Genomic DNA, 26,238 nt, shown 5'->3' with positions numbered 1-26,238 from the left:
GGAGCACGGGTCCACGCGGAAGACCAGAGGATCCGCCGCCACCTCGCAGCTGCGCGGCCTGGCGAGCCTCCCCTCACCCACCTGTGCACAGAGCGGGAGACCCACTGCCAGCTCGGCTGTGGGGGCAAAAGGGCCACGTCTGTGAAAGCGCCTGGTTGAGTGTCTGGCACACAGCAGGTGCTGGGTAAACAGTGGCTGTGATGATGTGCAAATTAATCGATGGCTACTAATACAATCTACAAATTACACAGTCACTAAGCCCCTGCTGAGGGTGCCCCACGGCGGCGGGGGGCGGGGGGGGGCCCTGAGTCAGCCCCGCCACGGAGGCACTCCCAGGCGCGGGGCACCAGAGCCACCCTGCCAGCAGGGCGGGCCCGCCGCCCGCCTCCCGAACTCTCCCTGCACTGGCAGCCAGCGGCCCCGGCCCCGGCCCGCACTTCCACGAGCGCTGAGGGGATGCTGTGGCTGCCGGTCGAGGGTCGCTCGTCAGCCAGCCACTGCTGCAGGGCAGAGAGAAGGGGGCCGGACAGTTCTTGTAAATGTGAGCTGCCAACCGTTTAAGCAATGGCACAGGCACGGATGTGGGGCAGAGCCTGAAAGACAAGTCCAGCAGACACACACACGACCAGTGTACGGGGGCTACAAGGTGTCCGCTTGGCCACCTTGTTCGCCACAGAAATGGGGACAGAGAGACTCCGAAGAGGTCAGTGGTACGCTCAGCTTGGGCGGGAAGCTTTGAGGAACGGGAGCCGTCACAAATCTTGGGAGAGTCCGGCTCACGGTGAAAATGCCATGGCAGCAGAAGTGGGACCACGGGTGGGAGCAGGCTAAGCGGCGTGGAAATGCGGGAGAAAGAGTAAAAGCTGTGAAAGACCATCTTGATTTGGACACAGGGGGCCCTCAAACACCCCCATCACTATGGCTGGGAACAGTCCTTCTGCAAGGAGAGCCCACGCAGGGGGCCGCCAGGCAGAGGAAACACAGCCACCTGGGAACCAGACCCCACGAAGCCCTCCCTTTACTCACTGGCATTACCAGGCATTCGTCAAGGGAAGTAAGAGGCCTCCAACATGAGTCACTTGAACGAGAGAGGCTAATCTCTTATATTTCTTCAGTTTTATATAATGTACTAGACACATTCCTTAGGTTTAGTGCTGAATGTTAACTAGCTATCATTGCTCCTTTTATTACTAATCTTATCAATGTTTATTTACCACATGAGAATTCTAGAAAGTCTGTTTCAAAACAACATTCACCAGTAGACTGTGTTTCATCCACTCTTTTTAGGTCAACGTTGATAAGATAACAAATAACCACAGCGTATTCCAAAAAATATACCAGACATGGCCCATTGGTCTCCAGCACTCAGAGCTCAGCGGGAAACTGCTGACAGACTATTCCCCACACTAAACATAAGAGATCAAGAAATCCTGATTGCTCGCTCCCCCCAGCAAGGGGAGGAGAGGTCTGAAACCCCCCCTCACATCTTATGCCGGAATATGTCTCAGCGACATCAAAGACATAGCAAATGCAAACAAGCAAATGCAAACAATGAAACCTCCGAAGTACAAGAAGAAACCATGATCATGCTTAAAAATAAAGTTAGGAGGGTTAAGCATAACCTGAAATCCACAACCATGAGGAAAAATTAATACATTTTTCTATAAAAAACAAAATGCAATTTCTACCTAGAAAAATCACCAGAAGCAAAACCAGAAGTCAACTGACAAATGGAACCAAATGTCTGCGACTCGGATTATAGATTAAGGGCTAATTCACATGGAAGAGAATTCCTACAAGGCAACAGGAAAAAAAAAAAGAAAGGATCAAAATCCCATTAGAAAATGGGTACAGTGCAGGGACAACTCACAGAACAGAAAATACAAGTAGCTCTTGAAGATACGAAAGGACGCTTAACTCATAGTACAAGAACCACAGAGTGGGGCTGTTCCGCACGTTCCGCACGTTCCGCCTGTCCGCCTGGCCGAGGTGCAACCGCGGCGCCCCACACCGCAGTGCAGGACGGCGACGGCCGCGGGGGGCCATCCGGCCGCCTGCCCAAAACGCAGGCCCAGCCCAGCAGCTCCACTCAGGGAACAGAGTCCTCAGACCCACGGCAGCAGGGCACCACGACACGCGCTCAGGGTCACGGGCAGCGGCAGAGTTTGTAAGAGCTGAAGGCTGGACCGGAGGCACCATCAGAGTCCTTCCGGGGGGGCGATGGTATCGTGCGTCCGGACACTGGGATACTGTGTGGCTATTAACAAAATAAAGGTCTTTACACACTGACAGAATAATCTCCAAAATACATTTTATGAAACAAAAAACAAGGTACAAAACAGTGCAGACGCTTCAACTTGCACTTTTCTAAATGGAGGGAGAACTGTATCTGTGATTTTCCAAACCACAGGCCGTGTCTGGAAAACTACACAAGAACTTAACCCAGGCTGCTCCTGAGGAGGGGACAGGACGGCCAGGGGACAGGGCTGTGAGACACTCTGCATGTCCTTTGAGTCGGGAACCAGGCGACTGCATTGCTCCGTAAGAAATCGAGCACACCTCGCAGCAGTTACACCTGCACCCCGAACGCAGCCCTCTCGGGCGGCCTCCCCCACGGCCCGCCCAGCGCGCTCGCTGGGCTCTGCTTGCGGCCCCGCAGGGCACGGTTGCCGGGGTCTCAGGGACGCAGATGCAGGCCCCCGTCACGGACAACAGCAGGGAGGCCGCCAGCCGCCGGGGAATCAGTGGCCACCGGAGAGCGGTGAGGCCCGTGAAGCAACACCGGGCAGGCCGGGGAGTCGAGGGGCTGAGATGGCGGGCTGCGGCGATGCCCTTCCGGGCGAGGCGACGGAGGGCGGCTTCGGCAGGGTCACGCGTGGGCGGAGACGTGAAGAAACGAGGGAGCAGCCGGTGGAGACCCAGAGAACGGGGGAGGAGAGGAGCACCGTGGCTCTCAGGGCTCTCCCCGCCGGACGGGACGGGGCAGCGGGAGGCAGACTGACAGAGAGCAAGTCCCCCCGGGACTGAGGGTGGAGAAGGCGCCAGATCGCCCCGCCGACCAAGAGCTCCCCCCGAGTGATGTGGAAGAGCATCAGGGAGTTTGAAGCAGCGCAGAAGACACGACCTGACCTCTGCTGTTTGAAAGACTGCAGGCTGCCATCAGAAGGCTGTAAGCGGCCAGGGCAGAAGCGGGGGCCCACGCGGAGACCACGGTAAAGGACAAGAGGGAGGGGCTGCTTCCTGAAGCTGAGGACGTGGAGGTGGAGGTGGAGGTGGGAGTGGTCAGACTCTGGATATGTGTTCAGGCAGAGCCAACAGGCTTTACTGAAGAAGTGAACACAGACTGAGAAAAAGGGGACTCCCAGGTGACTCCAAAGTATTTAGCCCAAGCCATTTTCTACAATGACCTAATAGGTTCGTTAAAAGAGACGAAAAGTACACCTTCATGTAAAGCTCAACTACCCTCAAAAAGGTCATGAACACCTTCAGCAAAAGCAATGCTTATTTAGATACTTAATTAGGAAGCTGCGGAAGATTTTGAGGTTGAAAAACAACACGTACCTGGGCTTATCCTCCAAATACTGAACGAGCACCTACCTGGCACCAGGCACGGTGTCAGGCACTAGGGACCCGCATCATTTTCAGACACGTAACTGAGCGCCAAAAAAGGACTGGCAGCACAAAAAATTTTTAAAAACGGATTGGCAAGGAAAACACCACAACATGAAAAACCGTGGGAGATGGGAATTTTCCGAAGTTTTTACCATAAATACACCCTACTCTTTCCTTTAAGTGAGGGAAAACATTTTCCTTCTTACTGCCACCAGTGAGAGAGATATTCCTACATGGCAAACTTATTGGTGATTTAAATGATTAGACTTTCCTTCCAAGAAAACCTTTAGACCTGAACAGATTTCTCGGCCTCCTTCCACGCAGCTCCCTGCTGCCAGCGTGAAGGTGAGATGTGAGTGTGGGAAGTGTGCGTGGGGGGGCAGGGGACAAAGATGGGGTGCACACAACAGCTCCTGTTCTTTCAATGCATCATCTCAGGACAGAGATGAGGAAGAGCAGAGACTGACTCTTTGAAACACTTAATCAGTTACCCACTATACTCAAGACAATGTGTTCACCACAGTAATCTACCCGCTGTCAATAAACAAATGTCAAAGTCACTTACGCGTTCGCCCAGCCACTCAGACACCCGCAGTGTGCCCACACCACACGAAAGGCACTGGGCCAGACTCGGGCTCAGCAAGGAATCAGGTGAGAGCAGCCTCCCTGAGCTGGCAATCTAGCTTAGGGGGTGGGGGAGAGAAGGGACCTCAAATTTCCAATTCAATTATTTTATTATTCTCATAACATGTGCTAGACAGAGGACCTGGTGGAGGCTAACAGGAGACATGGCCTAGTCTAGGGGTCAGGGTAAGAGGTTTGGACAAAAATGACATATGAGCCCTGGCTGGTGTGGCTCAGTGGACTGAGCACCGGCCTACAAACCAAAGTGTCGCTAGCCTGATTCCCAGTCAGGGCACAGGCCTGGGCTGCAGGCCAAGTTTCCGCAGGGGGCGTGTGAGAGGCAACCACACATGGATGTTTCTCTCCCTCCTTTTCTCCCTCCCTTCCCCTCTAAAATAAATAAATAAAAATTCAAAAAATGACATATGAGCTAAGATCTGAAGGAGCAGGAATGAAACAGGTGAAGGGAGAGGGAGAGGAAGAAAACAGCACACAGGAAGGCTCCGTAGCCAGAAGGGTGAGCCTTGCTAGACTTCAAAGGGCGCCAGCGAGTGAGAAAGACAGAGCCGAGGGGAGAGGCTAAGAAGGCAGGCAAGGGCCAGCGCAGGCAGGGCCCGTCGGCCGCGTTAATGGCTTTGTTTTTAATGTTGAAGCAACAAGAACCATGGGAAGATATTAAGCCTGGGAGTGACAACCAGACTCACATCTCTAAAGATGGCTCCGGCTACCAGACAGAGAGTGAATGAGAAGGCAGCAAAAGCAAAGCAGGAGACCAGGCAGAGGGCCGCACAGGCCCAGGTGAGACAGGTGAGACAGGTGAGGGCGGTGAAAATGGAAGTGAGCACGTCCAAGATAAACTCTGGAGACAAGTGCAACAGGCATCCGGACGCAGGGAAAGTGGGGGGACCGGATGTATAGGAATGACAGCAAAAACATTTAAGAGGACCGGAAAGACACATTGAAAATGAAACATAAATACGTTGAAAATAAGGGCTGGAGAGAGATTCCATGTAAATACTGACAAAAATAAACTGATTTTCCAATCTCCAGAATAGAATTTTGGGCAAAAACAGAGATAATAAAAAACATACCAACACAAAGAACAAGCTACGAAGATTAACAATTCAGCCCTGGCCAGACAGCACAGTTGGTTAGAGCGTCGTCTCGATATGCCAAGTTTGCAGGTTCGATCCCGTCAGGGCACACACAAACATCAACCAATGAAGGCATGGGTAAGTGGAACAACAAATCAATGTTTTTTTCCCTCCTTCCCTCCCTCCTTATCCCTCTCTCCCTAAAGTCAATTAAAAAAAAAAAAAAAACTTTTATAAAAGGCCCTGGCCTGTGTGGTTCAATTGGCTGGAGTGTTAGCCTATAACCAAATGGTGGCAGGTTCGAGTCCTGGTCTGGGCACAAAGCTAGGTCATGGGTTCCCTCCCTGGTCCCAGCACATGTGATCCCCAGTAGGGGACATACAGGAATCAACCAATCGATGTTTCTTTCTCCCCTTCTCGCTCCCTCCCTTTTTCTCTAAAAGCAACAGAAAAAAAAAGTCCTCAGGTGAGAATAAAAAAATAATAGTTAAACTAAATTTTAATAAAGATTAACAATTCTGAATTCAATATAAAGCAAAAAGTGACAAAGAAATGGATAAGACCAGAATCAGTGAGCTTCTCAACACATCTATCCAGAATCGATAAACAAAGCAGTCACAAAAACTGCAAAGCAGCAGACAACATGAGGCCGTTAAAACTTGGCTGAGACCCAGATACAGAGATGTCACCCTGAGGCCACCTTCTTTTAAAAATACACAGGCCCTGGTTGGCGTGGCTCAGCGGGTTAGAGCATCAACCCGTACACCAAAAGGTTGTGGGTTCGACTGCCAGTCGGGATACATGCCTAGGTTGGGGGGGGGTCATCTTGTTGGGCATGCACTGCAAGCAACCGGTCAGTGGGTGTTTCTCTTTCTCCCTCTCGCCCCCCCCTTCCTCTTTAAACAAATCCTCAGGGGAGGATTTTTTTTTAAATACATAGAACATTTTAACTAGGTCACAAAGAAAAAGTCTCATCATATTTTAAACAACTGATTTTAAAAAACGTTCTGACCATATAATGCAAATAAGTTAATCAAGAACAAAATTAACCACCATGAATAGAAACCAAAAAATGCCTGCTGGGGGTGGGTGGGAAACAAACCCTGCTTAGAAAGTCAAGAGAATGAAGATGAAAATAAAATATTTAGATCTTAATGAAAATGACACTACCACATATCTAACACAGGGGAGACTATTAAAGCAATACTTGGAGGGACTTCTACAGCCTCGAGCACATCATAAAACCGAAAAGCTGAAAACCTGTTTTCCATTCAGAAAGCGAAGAAAAGAACAGATTTAAGCTAAAAAAATAATAATAATAATAATAATAAAGAGAACAGGTATTAACAAACCAGGAAAAAAAATAGCTGATTCTTTGAACAAAATTTTGCTCAGCTGGTTAGAACTCTGTCCTGATACACACAAGGTGGTGGGCTGGGTCCCCAGTCAGGACACCCGCAAGAAGCAACCAACGAATGCATAAATAAGTGGAACAACGTGTCAATGTCTGCCCCCCCTTAAAATCAATTTTTAAAAATTTCAAATGACAAACTCTTGCAAGTCTCTTCAAGAAAAAGTTAACCCGCCCACCGTCGCCACGCCCACCGGGGACACCCAGGTCCGGGCTCCGAGAGGCGGGCCAGAAAGCAAGTGGCAACAGAAGCAGAAGGAACTGGCCAAAGTCACTACTGAGAAGGAAGTGACATAGCTTTGCTGGAGCACACGTGGCATCGCTTTTAGTTGCCCTAGTAATGGATTTCTGCTTTAACACCCACTGGATCGATTCACTGCAATGACACCTTTTCCTGGACAGGGAGAAAAGGCACCGACGACTTCAGGAACAGGAGACACAGACACGGAGGAGACGCACAGCGGGAGTAAGGGAGGCAGGACCGCCACAAGGAAACCCAGTGAAGACCCGGCGGAGCAGAGGACCGGACCCCTGCTGAATGGCCAGAGATGCTGGCCGGAAAGGTGGACGTCGAGACTCAAGGGTCACAACAAGGAGCGCTGCAACCGAGAGAAGGCGATCGGCGCTGTCAGATGCCGCTGCGGTCAGGAAGTGTGGGCCTCACGGGGCCCACGGGTCTGGCAGCGTGGAGCCGAGTCCCCAGCGTCCTGGGGAAATCAGGGCATGGGGGCCAAGGTCACATGGGAGCAGAGGGACAACTGTTCCGACCTGAAGTAGCAGTTTCAGAGCTGAAGCCCCATCCGTTGGGAAGACCCACCGCAGGAGGGAGAGCCAGAGGCAGACTGGAGGAGGCCAGACGGAGGCCACGGTGCTTGACAGGCTGCGGGGGGAGGGCGGGGTATGAGCCCACGCAAGACAAGGGTAGAACTCCAGTGGAAAGGAAGGCTGGGAGGCAGGCACCAAAGCCTTCAATGAGCAGAGTCAGCACACAGTCACGAGGAAGAAAGGGAAAGGCAGCGTGGGACTGAGGGCAGAGGCTCCAAGGATGCCAGGCGAGTGGCAAATGGACCTGGGCCTGGTCTCGGGCCGCACTTTGCAGCCCAGCGGCAGGACTCCGCAAAGCTTTCGCAGCTCAGCCTGCACCCCAGCGCCTGAGCTCTCCGGGCAGTGCGAACTGCCCCGTCGGGGAAGTCCTGCGTGTGGCACCCACCACTCTTTAGTTAGCTGAGCTGGCACTGCCCCCGGTTTTGCTAACTGCAGGTACATCTATGCCAAAACGCAAGGGGAAAGAAAAGCGATGTAAGGAGCTGTGCAATTCCTATACTTAAGTGGAAAGAAGAAGGGACTGGAAGGGACACTTTTTTCCAGGACACCAGGATAAGGACAGCGTAGCCTCCAAACAAAGCCAGCTCCAGGTGAGGCAATCAAGACAGGAGCCTCCTCCTGGGAGAGCCCAGAACTCTGCCCCGCACAAGACCTGAGGACAAGGCACACTTCTGAGAGCCTCTCGACCCATGCAAAAGGCACTGGCAAGGCTGCCTCTGCGAGCTTTGGTCACTAACACCGACCGTACGCAGCTCATGACAGGGATCTTAAAGATTAACTTACTCCGGGAAGTCCCCAGAGGACTACAGTCTCGGCCAGTTCATTCGTGCAAAATCGAACCCCACGTGCCTCTGTGCACAGGCACCCCAGGGACAGGGCTGGGTAAGACGGTTTCTGCCCTCGAGATTCACAGGGTAATGGGGGAGACAGAGAGTCAAACTGCAAACTCCACAACTGTTCAAGTTGGGAGGACGGCCACAGCAGTCACACAGCAAGAGCAAAGGAAAGAGGTTTCTAGACCACGCAGGACGGCTGTGCGGCCCAAGCCGGGCTCAGCGAGCCGGGGCTGCCGTGTGTTCCATTTACCAGGTCCTCGCACCACGAGCTCTTCCTGAGCAAAGGTCTGTGCCCATTGCGCCCGAGCCCCCCGTACCTAGCCCAGGGTTAGACCCTCAGTGTGGTCTGCAACTCTTGGCTGTCTACCCAGTATTACCGATGGGTCTGCTCTCCTGTCTGGTGTCTACCCACTGCTCCAGAGTGGGCGCCGGAGCAGGCAGGGCGCCAGGCAATCCAGCCCCCTCGGGGGAGCTTTGGGTCAGCCCGGACTTACGCAGCCAGCGCACAGCGCTCCCTGGGCGGCAGGAACAGGCGGGCCCTGCGATCTGGGAAATGACCCAGAGGAGGGGGTTTGCTGGGGGCTGCTGTGCAACCACCTTCCTTATTCTTCTGAGAAGGTAACAAGGAGAGCATTTCGTTCTCATGGCTGGACACTGGACCATGTCTACCACCATTCTGCCACCCACGCCAGGCGGACTGACACGCAGAGGAAAACAAAACCAAGAGAACAGCAAAACAGGGCTGGCACCCAATCAAATGCCTGAAGCCCACCTTAGCTCTGGGGCTTTCAATGACCTAAGCCAACGCTTTAAAAGTTTAAACTAGTTTCAGCTGGGTTTCCTGCTGTTTGCAAAGCAAAACATCCCTAACGTAATATATATTCAAGGTACACTAAACCGTAAAAAGCACCAGTAAATCACGTCTGCCAGCTCCCTTTTCAGCACATTCTAATGTCCATTGCTTGCTTCAAAAAAAATGGTTAAACCCAATCTCAGATATTAAAATGCATATCTTTTCCCTGTTATTTAAACCTTGGGAGAATGTCAACTGGTTAACACCTAAATAATAAAACTGTGGCTCAAAATTAGTCATAAAGGTTTATAAAAGAAGGTTTTAATTGATAAATTTAACTACAAAAAAGTAAGAAAATTATTCATGACAAAAACACATACAACCCTCACTGGTGTGGCTCCGTGAGTTGGTTGTCATGCCACAAACTGAAAGGTTTCCGGTTTGATTCCTGGTCAGGGCACAGGCCTGGGTTGTGGGCTGGGTCCCCAGTTGGGGACATGGGAGAAGCAACCCATCACTGTTTCTCTCTCACACATGGATGTTTCTATCCCTCTCTTTTTCCCTCCCTTGCCCTCCATCTGAAAATAAGTAAATATTTTTTAAAAACATACATACATACACCCCCCCCCCCCAAGCAGAGTCATAAAGTGGAGGACAAACTGGGAGGAAAAAAATCTGTAATTTGTATTCCAAAGGGCTGATCTCCCTAATGCATAAAGAGCTCCTTTTTAAAAAAATCAGGTTATCTAGCAATTCAATAGAAAAATAGGCAAGGGATATATATAACAGACATTTCACAGACAAAGAAATACTTCACTCTTAGTATGTAGACAGATGATCAACCTCTTCCATTACAAGGGAAGAACAAGCAAAACGACACTGATCTCTCACCTATCAGACACGTGCAGAAGTCGGACAACACGCGATGCTGCTGAGGCTGTGGGGGGACAGTGCCAACCACACACCCCTCCCTGATGGAAGCTGGTTTGGTGACATCCATCGCAATATACATGACCCAGCAGTGCCTCCTCCAGAAATACACCCTACAGACACATCTGCCTCTGTGCAAAGTAACATACATGTAGTTACTTACTGCAGCATCACTCGTATTTAGAAAATTAACAATCAAGAATCACCTAGTTAAATAAATTATGATACATCCACAATATGGAGCATAAAGCAGATATAAGCAAGTGTGAAGAAGCTCTCCACTTACTAACATGGAAAGATCTCCCACATACTTGTATATCATTAAGCAGAAAAAAACAAGGTGCAAAATACTATATAGTATGCTCCCTCGATTCCTTCAAATTCCTGCTCAAATGTCATCTTATTCTTACACCAACAAAAGGAAGCGTCAAAAACAAATAAAAGGATTAGAGGGAGCAGAGAGAGAAGGAAGCCGGACCCCTCTGGCAGTGTTCTAGTTTGAGGTTAGAACCCCAGAAATGTCCTACATGATTAAACCCAGTGCTTACTGAGATAGAACTGATACACAAAGAGCTGCACGCGTTAAACGGGCACCCCTGGCTAGGTAGCAGCACGCTCAGCGCCTCTCCCAGCCTTCTTGTGTCCCCTCGCACTCGTTTCTGGTAAGAACACGTACCACGGGGCACCGTCCCTGACAACACCGAGTGCGCCCGCACTGCGGGTCTCTACAACTGGTTCGCCCGGCGCGACCGAAACTTCTGCGAGGCCAAGTTTAAGCACCATCCCTCCTGCTCCAAAACGCGATCGTGGTAAGAGCTGTCCAACTTGGTCAGTCCACTAGCAGCCAGAGAACCGCACACTGACAACAGCTGGCAGGACGGCACCGCAATCTGGCCGGAGTAAGCAAGAAGGGGCCGCGAGAGAATGCGAGGAGGTAGCCGAGACCCACGCCTCTCCGCCTCGGTCAGCGCAGGCACCGCCCAGGCGGGACGCGCGTGGAACGCCGCTCTTGACCCAGGAAGCCTGGAGCGGCCGCTAGGCGCCTCCGTGGGCTCCCAGGTGACGGGCTTCCAGGTGGCAGACCAGCCCTCTGAGGGTCCAGACGGCTTGAGGGGCTTTGCGCTAAGGGGCTGAGAAATGGAACAGCAGCCTGAGGCAAAGGACACGAAGAGGGTGTGGGGGGGCCAGAGAGGGTCCTCCCCACCCTTCTGTACGATGAAGGAAGTGACGTTCACCAGAGGACCCGGGTTAGCCAGGGCTGGAACAGAGCGTGCAAGGGGCGGGGCCTACAGCTGTCCATCGCAGCGCTAGGACAGAGGTGCGCCGGGTGACAGTGCGTGAGTGACAGCACGGCAGGAGCGCGACTGGGGTCCCACGAGGGGTGGGGTGGCAGGACCTGCTGGCTTGGGTGCTGACAGAGAGTAACACTCCGGGACCCTAAAGGAGGCTGACACGCTGCTGCCGCGCACCACCTCGGGGGTCCCGGAGGGGAGGAAACACACTGAAAGCGCTCTAATCACGCGGCGAGTTCCTCCCACCGGGGCTCAGCCCGCAGGGACCAGGGACGGCGGCTGCGGGAGCGCGCCCTGCCCTCCCAGGCCTGGCCCTCGCCGCAGGGCGGCTCCTTGCCCTCGGAAGGAGCGTCAACTGCCACAGCCTTAGGCCTTGGCTGCTGGGCCTCCAGGTTTCGAAATCTCCCCGCCAGCGACTTTCAACAGGTGCCCCAAGAGGACGCTCACTGCATGCGATGCCTGGCCATTCAGTCAGGGCGCTGACCTCTCCAACCTTGGGTTGTCAAATTTAAAAATGACAACGGCCAACACAACAATAGCTGTCCAGTGTGAATTAATCGAAATTATACCCTTTTTTTTTTTTTTTTTTTTTGGTCAGACTGGCAAAAGTGAGAACGTAACTTTTGGTGTGCTGCAGAACTGTAGTCATTAGTTTACACGTGCGGTGAGATGAGGAAGATTGAGAATCGCTGCTCCGCCTTCAGCCCACCCACCCGTCAGAATTCGGTTCAAACGTCACCTCGGTATAGAGCCTCTCTCTGTTCCCACTGCACTTGAGACAAACACTACATTGTAATCACCCACTGTCGGGGCCCAGGGGAACACTGGGAGTCTCGTGGAGCACAAAGGGCACGAAAGAACGAGCAGGAAGAGAAACAGGTGCGAGGCATGGCCACCCAAGAATGCCGGGCTGTCGGTGGTGAGCCGGAAAGCAGCCGCAGGCGCCGCAGCGACCCCTTCCCGGAGGACGGAGGCAGCGGCCCCCTCCGCGCCCTCGCACGCGCGTTCCAGAGAACGGGGCCAGGCCTCACCTGGCCAGGGTGTTCGCCCTTCCCGGGCCACGGACTCCTCCTTGTGGTAGTGTTTTTAAATATAACAGATTACAAAGATCAATCATATTCAAATTCAGCTACACTGTATAAGTAAATTTAGGATTTAAAAAGGTTAACTTCACATAAAGAATAACCAGCTCCAGTAGCCACCCCATGAATTCATACAATTTCAAAGGAGCGGCGAGTGTGAACGATACCTGCTGCAGCGGCAAAACCACTGATGGGATGGGCGAACACCTGTGACTTTCATTGGTGGAAGTCACGGTCTGTCACTGCTGTGCTTGGTCGCCTATATTCACAATTAAAGGACATGTTCACGTTCAATTAGAGGTTGTAAAATACTTCTTCCCATCTAGACTGACATGCCCCCCAAATTCTATTCAGATTAAGAAGCCCGAACACCTGAATCCTGTTGAAACAGCAGGCACCGCCTGCACATCTCCCCACTAGGCTGTAGGCACCTCGGGGGCCAAGTCTGAGCTGCCTCAGGGTCTACAGTCCCCTCCTGTCCAGTGAATGAGCCGTTTGTTATTCCACTGGACCCCGAACCCCTGAGGGCAGAGGTTCTGTCTCAACAACAATACAGAGCAGGCAGGCAATCGATCCTGACAGAATGGCTGAAGGTGTGACTATCGAGTCTCCTGGGCTAGATGATAATCCTCTCAAGGTCAAGGACCACGTCTAGTTTCCCGGTCTAGCACGCTGCTTTTCACAAAACCACTAAAGGTGTGTTAAATGACACGCTAAGACAAGACAGAGCCTCTGACATGCAGGCCACAGCAGCGCAGAGGATGGGCACCCGCGTGGGTCTGGCCGCAGCAGCAGGGACGCCGAGCTCCATGGGGCTGCCTGTGCGCCAGCTCCCGGCCACGGGCAGCCCACAGAGCGACTGGTTGAGAATGTGTCAGAACATTCCCGGTCTTACTTTTAAATTATAAAAACCTCCTAAATTCATTCCTCATGAACAACTGCTGCCTCTTTCTTATAAAATCTATAGTTTCAACTCCATTTTCCCACTGCTACAAAACCATACAAAGTGTAGCACAGGCAGATTTGGCATGCTTTTAGTACAGCCCACCCTACTTTTTAAATATCCGTATCATGAAATACAATTGACAATGCAAAACATTACTCAATTCACAACCAACCAACTGATAGAGAAGCTGTGAAGTTGAAAAAATCCTGAACTATAGGAGCAACTGCCAACCAACTAAAGCTCCCTCAGGAAGGACAGGCAAAGCCTTTCTGAAATTAGAAACATAAGGCTACAAGTTTTAAACTTCACAAATATGTGATCTGTACACATCACTTCAGGGCAAAGCATCTCTCTGAAACCCAGCCCACTCTTCTCCTCTGCTAGGTGGAGAGACCCCACCCTTCCTCCTGAATCCCACCTGAGAGCCATCCCGCTCGGACCACGTGCAGAGCCCCCGCCTCCCACTTTTACAATTATCAGCGCATGCACACGTGTGCACACACACACACGCTCCAGGTGGACCTGAAGTGTCTTAGTTCACCTTCAGCTTGTCCACAACCGACAGCAGGACCTTGTACCCATCGATTCTGCGATAACACTTGATAGATGAGGGTTTTTTTAAAAAAGCAAGACATTCCTTATACTCTTTTATCGAAAACAGATGCCGAATGTTTCGACTCTTAAGAGGATACGGTAACTGGTCACTGATATTCTCAGACAATTTAAAAATGTCCTGAAAATTGATACTGAGAATATCTACCAATTAAAGTTATTCCTATTTTTGATGTGTACTCCTAAATAACCAACCAGGGCCACACTTCATATTTCTGCAAAAACTAACCCCATTAAATATAAATAAAATTGTTCTCTAAGACATTGAATACCAGACTACAAAAGTCTTCACATTTATTTTTAAAACAAGGCATTTGTTTTAGGCATTTGGCCAAGCTAGTCAGTGACAGAATCCACTAACTATGTTCTGATTCTTGTTCAAGTTTTCTACCAGAGCATGGTAAACACTTAAATTAAGTCACTAGATGAACTCATCGATAATAAATATAGGTGACAGGTTTTTTGAGGGTGGAGACTTTGTCTACACCCAGCACCCAGAACAGTAACTCATTTGCGGCAGGTGTGCCCCATAAACGTGTGCTTGTTAAAGAACGACATTCATGACTCTCTCATGGATCTTCCCAACCTCTTCTGGGAGGTCCTTGCCATTGCTGATACCCACCCGGGGAGTCTTTCAAAATCTCAGCACCGCCCTCTGAGTCCAAGTCAAGAGAACCAAGGCATCACATGACTTTCTCAAGCCTGCTGCAAGCGAGAAATCAAGATACTTTCCCTCAGTACATGAGATTCCACCGTCAAATAGCTGAATTTTTATTAATATTTCAGACTCATTAAGCAGTCCTCAGCAGAAAAAGAGTATACATTTCTACTCAATTTCACAGGTACTAAAGTACAAAATTTCTCCACGTAAATATGAAGCCTCTTTCAAAAGTATAAATGAGGAACAGAGAGGTGTGAAAATTACCAACGGGGAGGAAGGCGTGAAGAACAAGACCTTCTCTGGAGCCGTCTGGCATCTAAAGCCAGCCTGGGGGTGGAGGGCAGCCTTGAAAGCCGTCCAGTTCACCCTCCTGCACAAAGCAGGGGTCCCTCAGTTGCCAACAGGTGGTCCTGCCGGCCTTGTCCAAGAGAGCCTTTCTGTACGGAATGATGACCATCTCTCCCCCAAGTCAACCCATTACTTCCTTGGATAACTCCAGCTCTACAAATACGTTAGCTGTTATTAATGGGCTCTACTGGCCCAACGTCATCTCAGCGTGGGGAGCACAAAGCTTTTTCCAGCACAGAGACCTACCTAGAGTCACAATGTGGACAACCTGCTTTCACAACACTCCACACTTCCCAATTCCCACTCAAGAAGTAGACAATGAGTATTAGACATTTTCCCAATAAAAAGAGGAATTGTTTTCATTTAAAAATTATTGAGCCCTGGCTGATGCAGCTCGGTGGATTAGGCGCCGTCCTGCAAACTAAAGGATCGTCAGTTCAATTCCCAGCTGGGACAGAGGCCTGGATTGCGGGCCAGGTCCCCAGAAGGGGGCGTGCAAGAGGCAACCACACATGGATGTTTCTCTCCCTCTTTCTCACTCCCTTCCCCTCTCTCTAAAAATAAATAAATAAATACACAGTTCAAAAATCATTAAGCACAGAGTCATACGACGTTAAGCGCTGAAGAGGCCCCGCAAGCCACCTAATTATGTGCCCCGCCCCACTGCAGGGGCGCTTCCATGACACCACGGGACAGTGCGTTTGTGGCCTGGAATCGCAAGGTGGCAGGTAGGGAGTAAGGCTCCTTGACGTGAATGTCAAGTAATTCTGAGTCTGTGCTGCTTTAAAAACGCGTTTGCTATTGCAAAGCTCCGGGAGGTGACAGGGTGCGCCAGGAGGCGGTGAAAAGCAAGCCGAGCCATTCAGCTCCTCCCCATCCCTGCGCTGTCACTTGCTATGCGATTTCCCAGCTGTAAGAAAGTGGAACTTATAACCTATTAACAGTAATTTTCAATGTTTTTAAAAAGATGTGAGCTACTAAAAACACGTGTTACTTTTGGGCCCAAAATTGAGTCGATTTTCCAGCTTCGATAGATCTTTTTAATGTACGATATAGAAGGACATGAACGTTTCATTCAGTCATGAACTCAAGAGGTAAACAGTAAGGGCCTGTTCTATGCTGGGCACACCGCTGGGCACCAGGAAGACAAAGGCGGCAGAAAAGACATGGTCTCTGCTCCAAGGAAGCTTTGTTTATGGAAGGCAGTCAGATTATCACCCAGGGAATCAGAAGTTTGTAGAAGTGCTAGAAAGGCAAAGTGCTGGACGCTCTGAGAACCCGCAACAGGAAAACAACTGATCTAGCCTGGGGAGGCGGGGCAGGGCTTGCTGCACAGGCAGCGTCCCGGCTGAGGCCCAGCTGGTCGCCGCTCCCACTCACGTAGACACGCAGCCCCACAAAATGAAGGGGCTGGGCCAAGAGCCCAGCTACCTTGGGCATCTTTGCCCTAAAACAATCTCCTTTATAAAGAGGAAGGCAAAGTATGCTACGAAGAGGCCTGAAAGCTGGTCGCTGAAAGTTCTCTGGGAGAGACAGAGCCCTGCTGACTCGCGGGTGGCCCCCAGCACCTTACCTAGTACAATTACTATCACAGTAGTTACTCAGATCTTTATGGAGATGGTCCGTGTCCGCGTTAAATCCATGTTCAGCCCTGGCTGCCGTGGCTCAGTGGGTTGAGCGCTGGCCTATAAACAGGAGGGCTGCCGGTTCCATTCCCAGTCAGGGCACAGGCCTGGGTTGCCGGCCGGGTCCCCAGCTGGGGCCTGTGTGAGGCAACCGATCGATTGATGTATCTATTTCTCTCCCACTGATGCTTCTCTCCCTTTCTCCCTCTCTCCACCTCTTTCTAAAAATGAATAAGATTTTTAAATAAATTAAAAAATAAATAGACAAATCAATGTTCATATTATCTTTAGTTAAGCAACATAAATTCACAAAACTGATCTCCGCCCACCGGAACCCCCCCTCTGCACCTCAGATGTGAAAAGACATTGTCGCCTCCTCACAGGACCGCTATCAAGATTCAGCGAGACCGCATGTGGCAAAACACCGGGGTGAATTCTGAGACACCCGGAGGATATGGTATCCCTGTGACCAAGCAGCGTGGTATGACCAGGCTCCTCTCACGGAGACGGCTCGCGAGACCCCCATGTGCTCTGCCTTCCTCACCACGGGAAACCCCGGGACACGGGTCTGCAGGCGCTCGGCCTGGCTTTCCTCTGCACGAGCTCTGAGGTCTCTTCTAGCTCTGACACAGGGGTGTCCCACCTCCTGGCGTCTCTGGGCCACACTGGAAAGAGAGTTGTCTTGGGCCACACATGACATACACAAGCACTAATGAAAACAAACAAAATCTCATAACGTTTTAAGTAAAAGTATGACTTCGGGCTGGGCTGCGCTGAAGCCATCCTGGAGCGCCTGCAGCCTGCGGGCTGCACCCCTGCCCTAGAGCCTGACCGGCGATGTTTCCAAAGGACCAAGACAGCACCTCCTGGCTCCTCACCCACTCCACTCCCCACGACTCCACACGCCCTGTGAGGAGGCTTTTCAAGGGGACTTTTTAAAAAAAGTATCTCCTCACCAGAGAATATGTTTCTGTTGATTTTAGAGAAAGGGGAAGGAAGGGACGGAGGAAGAGAGAGAGGGAGAGAGAGAAAAACATAAATCATTTGCCTTCCATATGTGGCCCGACTGGGGATCGAACCCACAATCCAGGTATGTGCCCTGACTAAAAATCAAACCCTCAACCTTCTGGGGTACAGGACAATGCTCTAACCAAACAAGCCACCCAGCCCAGGGTGAAGAAACCTATTTTCACTTATTTTACACATAGGTTTAAGTTGAATGAATTCGTCCTAATTAGAACTTCTGAATTATCTGAAAAATTGTTGTAAAACTTTCACGCCCCGAAGAAAAACAATGGGGAAAAAAAAAGTCAGAGTTACCAACTGCCAAAACCAGATTTATAACTCCTAACCCTGAAAAGTAAATTTTGGTTTCTGATTAAGGAACACCATCTGCTCTATTTTAGAATCAGAAAATAAAGTCACAAAAACATCACTTATACTCAGAAATAATAAGTGCAAATTCATTCATGGAAAAAAAATTTTACATTACAATGGCTAGACGAGAGGTGAAATGTCTACCATCTAATGCAAATGTATTACAAGACATTACCAGGTCAAAATGAAATTTTACCAAAAAAAAAAAAATAAAGTGCTTAAATAAATTATGCAGCTAAAGGCAACATTACCTGTTTAAGATTGTCTTGTTTAAAATAATTTTTTAGTGTAGTTTTGAAAAGCTCTCCCAGTTTACCCTTCACTGAAGGCCATCCCACTAAATGAGAAGACTAAGTTGGCACTTCCCCGCAGGGGACCTGTTTTCAGGATGCAAACCAGGGCTATCAGATCCAAATAAGGTTTCCCAGTAGAATGCTTCAGAAATAATATACTTCCAAAGGAAACTTTTTTAAAAAGGTAACACCTCACTAACAACAGCTAGTAAATTTAGTTTTTATGCACTTACTTATTTTATGTATGTAAACTTTAATAATTTAAGTCTACAGTTACTTCCAGAAAAAAAGCTGATCCATTCCGTCCTAGTATCAATGTCAAGACAGCAGCTTCCTGTTTGACAGTTACCTTTCATGCTTATTTTAACTACATTTTACATCCACTGAGTGTTTCAGGGCTTTAAAGTTCATTACAGTCATATTATAAATTACAACGTGCGTATTGCAACGTTCTCTTTTGAAAGAGGTGCAGACAGAAGTTAAATAACTCGTCCAAGGTCACCCGACGAGACCGTGACAAAGTTGTGACTAGGGCTGAAATTTCTGTCCTCGACTACCCACGACTTCACACTCTCCCAGTTCCGAGGGAGCGCAGAGCCCAGCGGGTTACTGTCAGGAGCTGAGAACAGCACACCTCAAACGCGGTGGGACACTTACGGACACCAACCACGGAGGCTCGCCTGGACCCACGCGGACAACGTGCTACACTTAGGTACCACTGTCATTCCCTACCGTTCTGGGCACGTTAAACCTTGGAGAAGGCTCACGCTGCCATACCCGCCCTTTATCTGCACACTGGCCGAGCAGGTGTGAGTCCGCTCCCACCCTTCCCCACGCCTAGGTGCTGCGGGCGCGTCGGTTCCCTCCCTCTCGCAGGAATCGAGTCAAAGACCACAGACCTCAAAGAGAACCAAGTCATGTTGCTAATGAAAGAAGAGCTCTAATAAGCGGCTGCTTTCAAAGAGATATGTTTAAAGGATGATTACGTGCTTCGCAGAATCACCGTGCAGTCGCCCGCCAAGACCGGTTCCCGGCACCGGGTGCGGAAGGCCCGTCCGCCGCGTCCCGGACGAGGCCGGAGTGCGGGAGGGGGGCCTGGGCGCGCTCCCACGGAACCCTCAGGACCAGCCTCGGCCCGGAGCGCGTCCCTTCGACCTCACGCCGCAGGAGCTAGCCGTCCCGGACTCTCGGGGCCGAGAGGGAGGCTCCCCGGCGGAGACAGTGACAGCAGCCCCCGCGGCGTTTTCGTGAAGAGCGGGTGTCAACGCCGGCAGAAGCGGCTCCCGGGAAGTGTCAGAGCGGCGGCAGGGGAAGCGGCCTGGGTGCCGGGCAGGTCCTTTCCGACCTGGTCTCACGCCCCCCGTTTCCTTCCCCCGCCGCCCGTTCTCCAGCCCAGAGCGACACTCCCGACCCTCCCGGGAGGCGACGCCGCCTCAGCGACCAGACGGCCACCCCACCTCTTCCGGGGACTCGCAGGCCCGCTCCCCGGCCGTGTCAGAGCCTGACGGACCCTGCCGGAGGGGACGCGGCCGGCCCGGGCGCCCCCCGGACGGCACCCCGCACCCCACGGCCCCCGCACCGCCCCCACCCCGTTCTCCGGAATCTCCCTTCCTCACCAGCGCCCCAGTGGAGTTACCGGCCCACTCCAAAGTAAGCGCGACGGCCGCCCCGGTCGGTCACCCAGGCCCCCGCTGTCACCGCCCTGCTCCCAGCCTCTGCCCACGCCGCCGGCGGCCCCGGGGACGCCCGGGTCGGTACCTTGCGGACCCCCTTGTAGATATAGAAGTAGAGCTCCCGGCCCACATTGAAGCAGAGGCGGTCGCCGTTGCCAGACTGGTCGTTGAGGTTTACGAAGGAGACGCGGACAGGGTTGGATCCCTGCGAGTTGAAGGGCACCCGGTTGGGCCGGCTGTACTCCGAGTGCGGCAGCAGCTTGTACAGACCTTCCCGGGTGGTGAATTGGGTCTTAATCTCGTTCATCTCCTTCCCTCCTCCCTCCGTCGCCATCTTGGAAAGCAGCGTTCATCCTGCCCTGAGTGCCCGGATCACGCCCACCGCGCAGGCGCTGTCCCGGGCTGGCCCTCTCCCCCCGCCTCTTCCTCCTGGCCCCTCCCACCCGCGAGCCGGCCGGGCAGAGGCAGGCCGAGGGGAAGGGGCGGGCTTGTTTACGGCCCGACTGCGCAGGCGTACTCACCTGGAGCTCCACGCGGCGGGACGTCCGCAGGCTCCTCCCCTGGGCGCGGCCTGGGACGGCCCCATTGCGGCGCAGGTAAGGCCGGCTCCGCCCTGGGGCGGGGTAGTCGTGCGCCTGCGTCCACGGCCCTGGCCGTGCTAAAGTCCCGTGAGGAAAGGCGCGGCTGGGTGGCGGTCGGGACTGTGGAGGTGAGCTCGGGGCAGTTGTACCCCGAGGGGCCCTGGGACCCGGGGGAGCTGGGGAACAGGGCAGCTTCGGCCGGCTCCCTCTTCTGCCTCGAAGGGAGCATCGGATCCCCAATATTCTGCCTTAGGGAGGAGTTGGGGGCGGTCCCCCTCCCTTGGGGCTTCCCCTCGGCCCCCTCGCGCGACCGTCGGGATCCCCTGTGCACCGACCTGCGTCAGTTTCCGAGAAGATACCTGCGTACCTAAGTTTTGCGCTTCACCGTGCGTTTTAGGTGCGGTAGAGGGAGAGTGGTGTACACATGTACACACATGCACACAGCACGTGTGTTTGCAAGTCAGGTATCTGAATACCTATCATAGGGAGTGTTGGCTGATTTTAAGAAAGATAGGTTGTGTCGGCACATCTGTCAAGTTTGTCTTCACCAGGTGTTCAGAGAAAAGGGGGAGGGGACGGGAACCTGGGACAATCTAAGCAGGATTCACTTCTCTTGAGCAGTCCTTTATTAAGCGCCCTTAATAAATTTAGAGACCATTGATTTTTTGTAAAGGCTCAAGTGGAATCTGTGACATTGTTTCTGGGGCATAGTATTGTGCATATACTGTACTGTACTATGTCTGGATGTGTAAGGACAAGCACACGTGTTGAAGGGGAAGCTGCAATTTATACCTGGGCTGTTTGGCATGTTGCACTAGAATAAGACAGTTTCTGAAGTGGCAGAAACATTCTGATAGAATTCCGGGGCGGGGGCGGGGCAACATTTGTTACAGGTAGAATGAACTATTCCTTTACGTTCACATCGTAGCTGGAGGGTCACAGAAGAAGCGGAGGAGGGTAAGTTCTAAAGTAAAAGGAGTCTAAATTATAAACATCTTATGTATCACAAAGCAGGTAGATGCCAGTGGAAACTGCCAATGATGTAATAATGCATTTGACACCGACACCCCTTATCCTTTGTACATGTTGGCAAAAAAGCACTAAAATTCTACTTAATAGATCCCTAAAATACTTTAATTTTTTTTTTATTACTGTTTTGATGTTGTCTGCATTTACCTGAAAGTCAAATAGACATCAGAAGTCTTTTAAGATACCAGGATGTCTTCTGTGGTCACCATGGATTTATCCCAGTTTCTCTAACTGTGTCATTTTACATTGAAAATATGTATTTATAACGATCACCTTGAGGGAGAGCAACACCCTGAATCATCTGAAAATAATTTAGCTGTGTTCCCTCATTATCAAGGGGGAGGGAGCATCACAGTACTTTCTGGAGGAAAAAAGTAATTCAGCAAGCAAAAATTAAAACAAAAAAGAATTTATTATCCCTCAGCCACGGCTTTCAAGTATCCATAATACCACTATTCTATTAGGGTTTTACTCTATATAAATGGAACATTTTATTTTGATCACAATTAAAATGGGCCGTTCACTTTGTCCCACCCAAAGCCTTTGAATAATCTCTCATCTTAATACTTTTTCCGTTGTAGTTTTTTACCGCTCCACACTCAACGATTCAGTAAATAACACCTGAATTTATATAACTGGACTTGACCTGAAGTTCATTTCTGAGTTTCAGTTTCATACCAGGAATTTCTAATTGGGTTTGTGCCTCAAATTCATTTGTTTCTAAACCTTATCAGTTTCCCTTCCTATTCGAGCTTGAAGGATTATATAATGGCTTTGTGAGTGATTTCCTTAATTTCACTTTTTCTCTCAATTTTGCTCCTCTAAACAACTTCCAAATTAATTTTCTTCAGACATTGTGTTCTCTCGCCCAGAAACTTCCAGCGACTTGCAGTAGCCACATTATTGCCATGCACGCGGCAGTTCTCAGCCTGCTCTCGGGGACGGCAGGACTCCCGTGCAGACTCCAGGCGCAGGCTCTGCGGTCGCCTTGGCTTCCCCTCGCTTGAGAAGCACCTCCCTGCCTCTGCTTCCCCCTTCGCAGCCTGGTCCTCAGAACTGGCGTGAGTGCCACCTTCACCAAGCCGTTCCCAAGCCCTCGGTGCAAAACCCATGTTTGAAACCAAGGATTCTCAATTCAGGACACGTGGCTGGCTTCAGAAAGTGTTGAAACTCTTTGTAATTATATTCACAATTGTGTGTACCTATTCATTATGTTTTTGAAATCTATAGCTTTCATCAGATTTTCAAAGAGGTGGGACCACCTTCTCCCCAAATTTAAAAATTACCTCTCTAAACATCTGTGGCACTTCTCTGAGCTTTCACGTGTCATGTATAATACCCTAAACCATTACCTTCTTTTGGTATTTATCAGTGTAGGCTAATTGTCATGTGTTGCTATTTATCTGTTAGTATGTACATGCTGCCTTTCAGCCAGATTGTATGCACATTCAAAGATGTGAGGGACCTCCTTCAAATTCTTTGTATCCACAAATATTTGAGTGCCCACATGTGCCACTCTTAAATAACCGTTATTTAAGAAGGAATAAGATGCTTTGTACATGATCGATTTGTGCTATTATTTCATGAACAACCTTCTAGCCTTTGGCAGGCTTCAGTGAACAAAAATTCCTCACGGCGTCTATACTCTTGCAAGGAGAAGACAGAGAGGATGAAAGACAAACACAAATGCATAACGCAGGTAGTGATTGTGCTAGGAAAAGAGGTAGAGCAAGGTTAGGGGGGTTGGGGGCATGTTGGGAAGTTTGCAGTTTAAAACATGGCCATCAAGATAAGCCCCAATGAGAAGGTGACATTTTGACAAAGACTCGAAAGAGGTGAGGGAGTGGGGCCTGGGGACAGAGGTGCCGCGGAGCGAGGACCGGGCATGCCTAGCCTGTGCCGCTCAGCAAGTCTGCCGGGCAGCTGGAGCGCGGCGGGCCGGGAAGCAGGGCCCAGCATCCATTTGTTGGCCGATTTGAGAGTAGACGCAAGAGTGGAAGGGCCACTTGGGAGGCTAACTGTCGTGGCCCAGGCAGAGGCCGTGGAGGCCGTGGAGGCGTGGGCCCTGGGCGGTCGCTGTGGAGATGGAGGGAGGCCGGAGAATCCTAGCTGTGTTCTGAAGGTAAAGCCAGTAGGGTCTCCCAGCAGATTAGATAGGATTTGTGACAGAAAGGGCGGCCTCGGGACAATCCAGAGCCCTGACTGGTGTGACTCAGCGGGTTGGGCGTCATTCCACAAGCTGCAAGGTCACCGGGTGGGTTCCCACCAGGTCCCCAGGTGGGGGCGTGTGAGAGGCTCCTGAGCGATGTTCCTCTCCCTCTCTTTCTCCCTCCCTTCCCCTCTCTCTAAAAATAAATAAATGAAATCTTTTTTTTTTTTTAAAAAAGACCCCAGAGTAGGCACCAGCAGCCGGAGGGCGTCGTTAACTGAGAGGAGGAGCCTGGGGAGGGGCAGGTTTTGAAACTTCAAAACTTAGGTCAGGGGTTCGTTCCTGAACATGCTGGGCGTTTAGAGGAAACGGCCAGGAGGCAGTTGAATGGTCAGGTCTGGAGAGAAGTCTGCGCTGCCGCCACGGACTTGGCGGTCACGGCTGAGGGGTGGCGTGGAAAGCCGGGGTGCCATCCCCAAGGGAGGGAGTGGGGGCCGTGGGGCAGTCCAGGAGGTCGGCTAGAGGAGCACATGATTGTTTGCAACTTAATACATAGAGAAGATTCACCTCAGGTTGGGTTTACTGTTTTTCATATTCAGAGATTAATCCATTAAGATGCTGAAAAGCGTGTTTGTTGTTCTTAACTTTCAGGGGAACAAGTGTTTGCCTCAATGACCTTCTTAAGAGAAACAGGCATAAATGGGTGTCTTTAGGAACCACATTTGAAATCTTTACTGACTCACTGCATAAAGTAACAAACCTCTCAGATTTATCTGGTGGGATGAGCTTATTCTATTATTACATTATGATTCAGTACTTCCTTACAAGACCATTATGGGACTTGAAAACAAATTTGGAAAACTTCCCAAAGCATAGTGTCCTTAATGCACCGCTCCCGCCTTCGGCCTCAGATCCGCAGATCGGTGAAGCTGACACGCCACCAGGATGGCTAAGTTATGAGGTGTCCTTAGATGCAAATCGATCGTGCGCAAAGCATCGTATTCCTCCTTAAGTAATCGTTATTAAGTGGATGCAACACTCAATATTTCACACGTATCTTGAAATATAGGTGCTTCTTAAAGCTCCCTTAAGGTGTTCAGATACAGCGCATTTTGTGAGAGCCTCCTATGTGGGCGTCACGGGAGGTGCTTATCCACGCTCCTACGTCAAAGCCGCCTTATAAAGGAGGAACCTTGATCCCCCCTTCAGAAATGAGAACACGAAGTGTCAGACTGATGACGTGGCTCATCTGTGCTGCCAGCCAGGGGTAGGCATTAGAGAAACAGAATTTGAATTCAGGTCTCAAAAGAGAAACATCTTGGAGTAAAATTATTTAAATACCCATTTTTATGCTATACATTACTAAAAGGGAAAAAATACCAACTTAAGTAAAGCAAAATGTTTTTTTTTTAATTCAGAGAGTTTTTTTAAGCTCAAAATTAGAAACAACCCATGGAATGGGATAAAATATTTGTAAAGAACCCCTACAACTCAAAAAACAAGTCACCTACTCTTAAAATGGGCAAGGACCTAAATAGACATTTCTCCAAAGAAGATACACAGATGGCCAATAAGCACATGAAAAAAATGCTGAGCTTCATTAGTCATCAGGGAGATGCAAATCAGCGCCAGGCTGGCTGGCATCGGCGGTACGAACGCGGGAAGCTTCGGGCCCTCACTCACCGCCACCAGGGACGGAGAGCGGCGCGGCCGCTTTGGGCGACAGCCTGGCATTCCTCAGTGTGTAAACAGTTACCACGCGACCCAGCAGTTCCACTCTCGGGTATGTACCCCGGAGAAGCGGAACGTGTCCACACAAAAATGCGCACGTGAACGGCCGTGGCAGCATTTGTCATAATAGCCAAAAAGTAGAAACACACCAAATGCCCCTTAACTGATGAATGGATCCACAGGTTGTGGCCTGTCCGTACAATCGAATGCCATTCAGCCATAAAAAGGGATGATGCGCTGGGGCGCACTACACACCACGCAGGTCGACCCTGAGAAAGTCACACCAAAAGAGGAGGGAGACGCCAAGGGCCGGGTTCCAGTTACATGGACGGTCGAGAACAGGCAGACATGTAGAGGCAGGAAGCAGGTGCGTGGTTGGCTAGAGATGGTTGGGGAAGGGGGAAGGAGGGGTGGCTGCGTGGGTACAGGGTGTCTCTTGGGTGATGGAAGTGTGCTGCTGGGTGGACAGTCGCACGATGCTGAATGTACTAAAAACCCCCGAATTACACACTCGCTGGGTGAATTGTACGTGCTATGGAATCAAAGCTAGAGCACGTTCTCTACAGTGCCCAATCTATGTCTCAGACAGCCACTCAATTATTAGAAATAAATACTCCGAGGTGGTCTGGCCTCACCTAGTACATGGAACTGCCGGTGTTCCTTTGGTCCGGGGGTGACACAGAGACGTTACCGAGGCCCTCGGGGCCCTGAGAA

General features: G+C 50.8%; 1 protein-coding gene across 3 annotated transcripts in view; it reads right to left on the bottom strand.

Moving 5' to 3' along the window:
• The window catches only part of WDR20 (WD repeat domain 20), a 47,556-nt gene extending 27,163 nt beyond the window's left edge, over nucleotides 1-20,393 (bottom strand). For all 3 annotated transcript variants that reach the window (XM_054567739.1, XM_054567740.1, XM_054567741.1), the window contains exon 1: nucleotides 20,120-20,393. In XM_054567739.1, the coding sequence (XP_054423714.1) occupies nucleotides 20,120-20,368 (249 nt within the window). In that variant the 5' untranslated portion in view covers nucleotides 20,369-20,393. The remainder of the gene's footprint in view (nucleotides 1-20,119) is intronic.
• Between the last annotated feature and the right edge of the window lie 5,845 nt (nucleotides 20,394-26,238).

The sequence above is a fragment of the Pteronotus mesoamericanus genome, unplaced genomic scaffold, assembly GCF_021234165.1.
Source record: "Pteronotus mesoamericanus isolate MK-2021 breed Mesoamerican mustached bat unplaced genomic scaffold, CSHL_Meso_final contig_192, whole genome shotgun sequence".
Lineage (NCBI taxonomy): Eukaryota > Metazoa > Chordata > Mammalia > Chiroptera > Mormoopidae > Pteronotus > Pteronotus mesoamericanus.
This window is presented reverse-complemented; position numbering and strand designations above follow the sequence as displayed.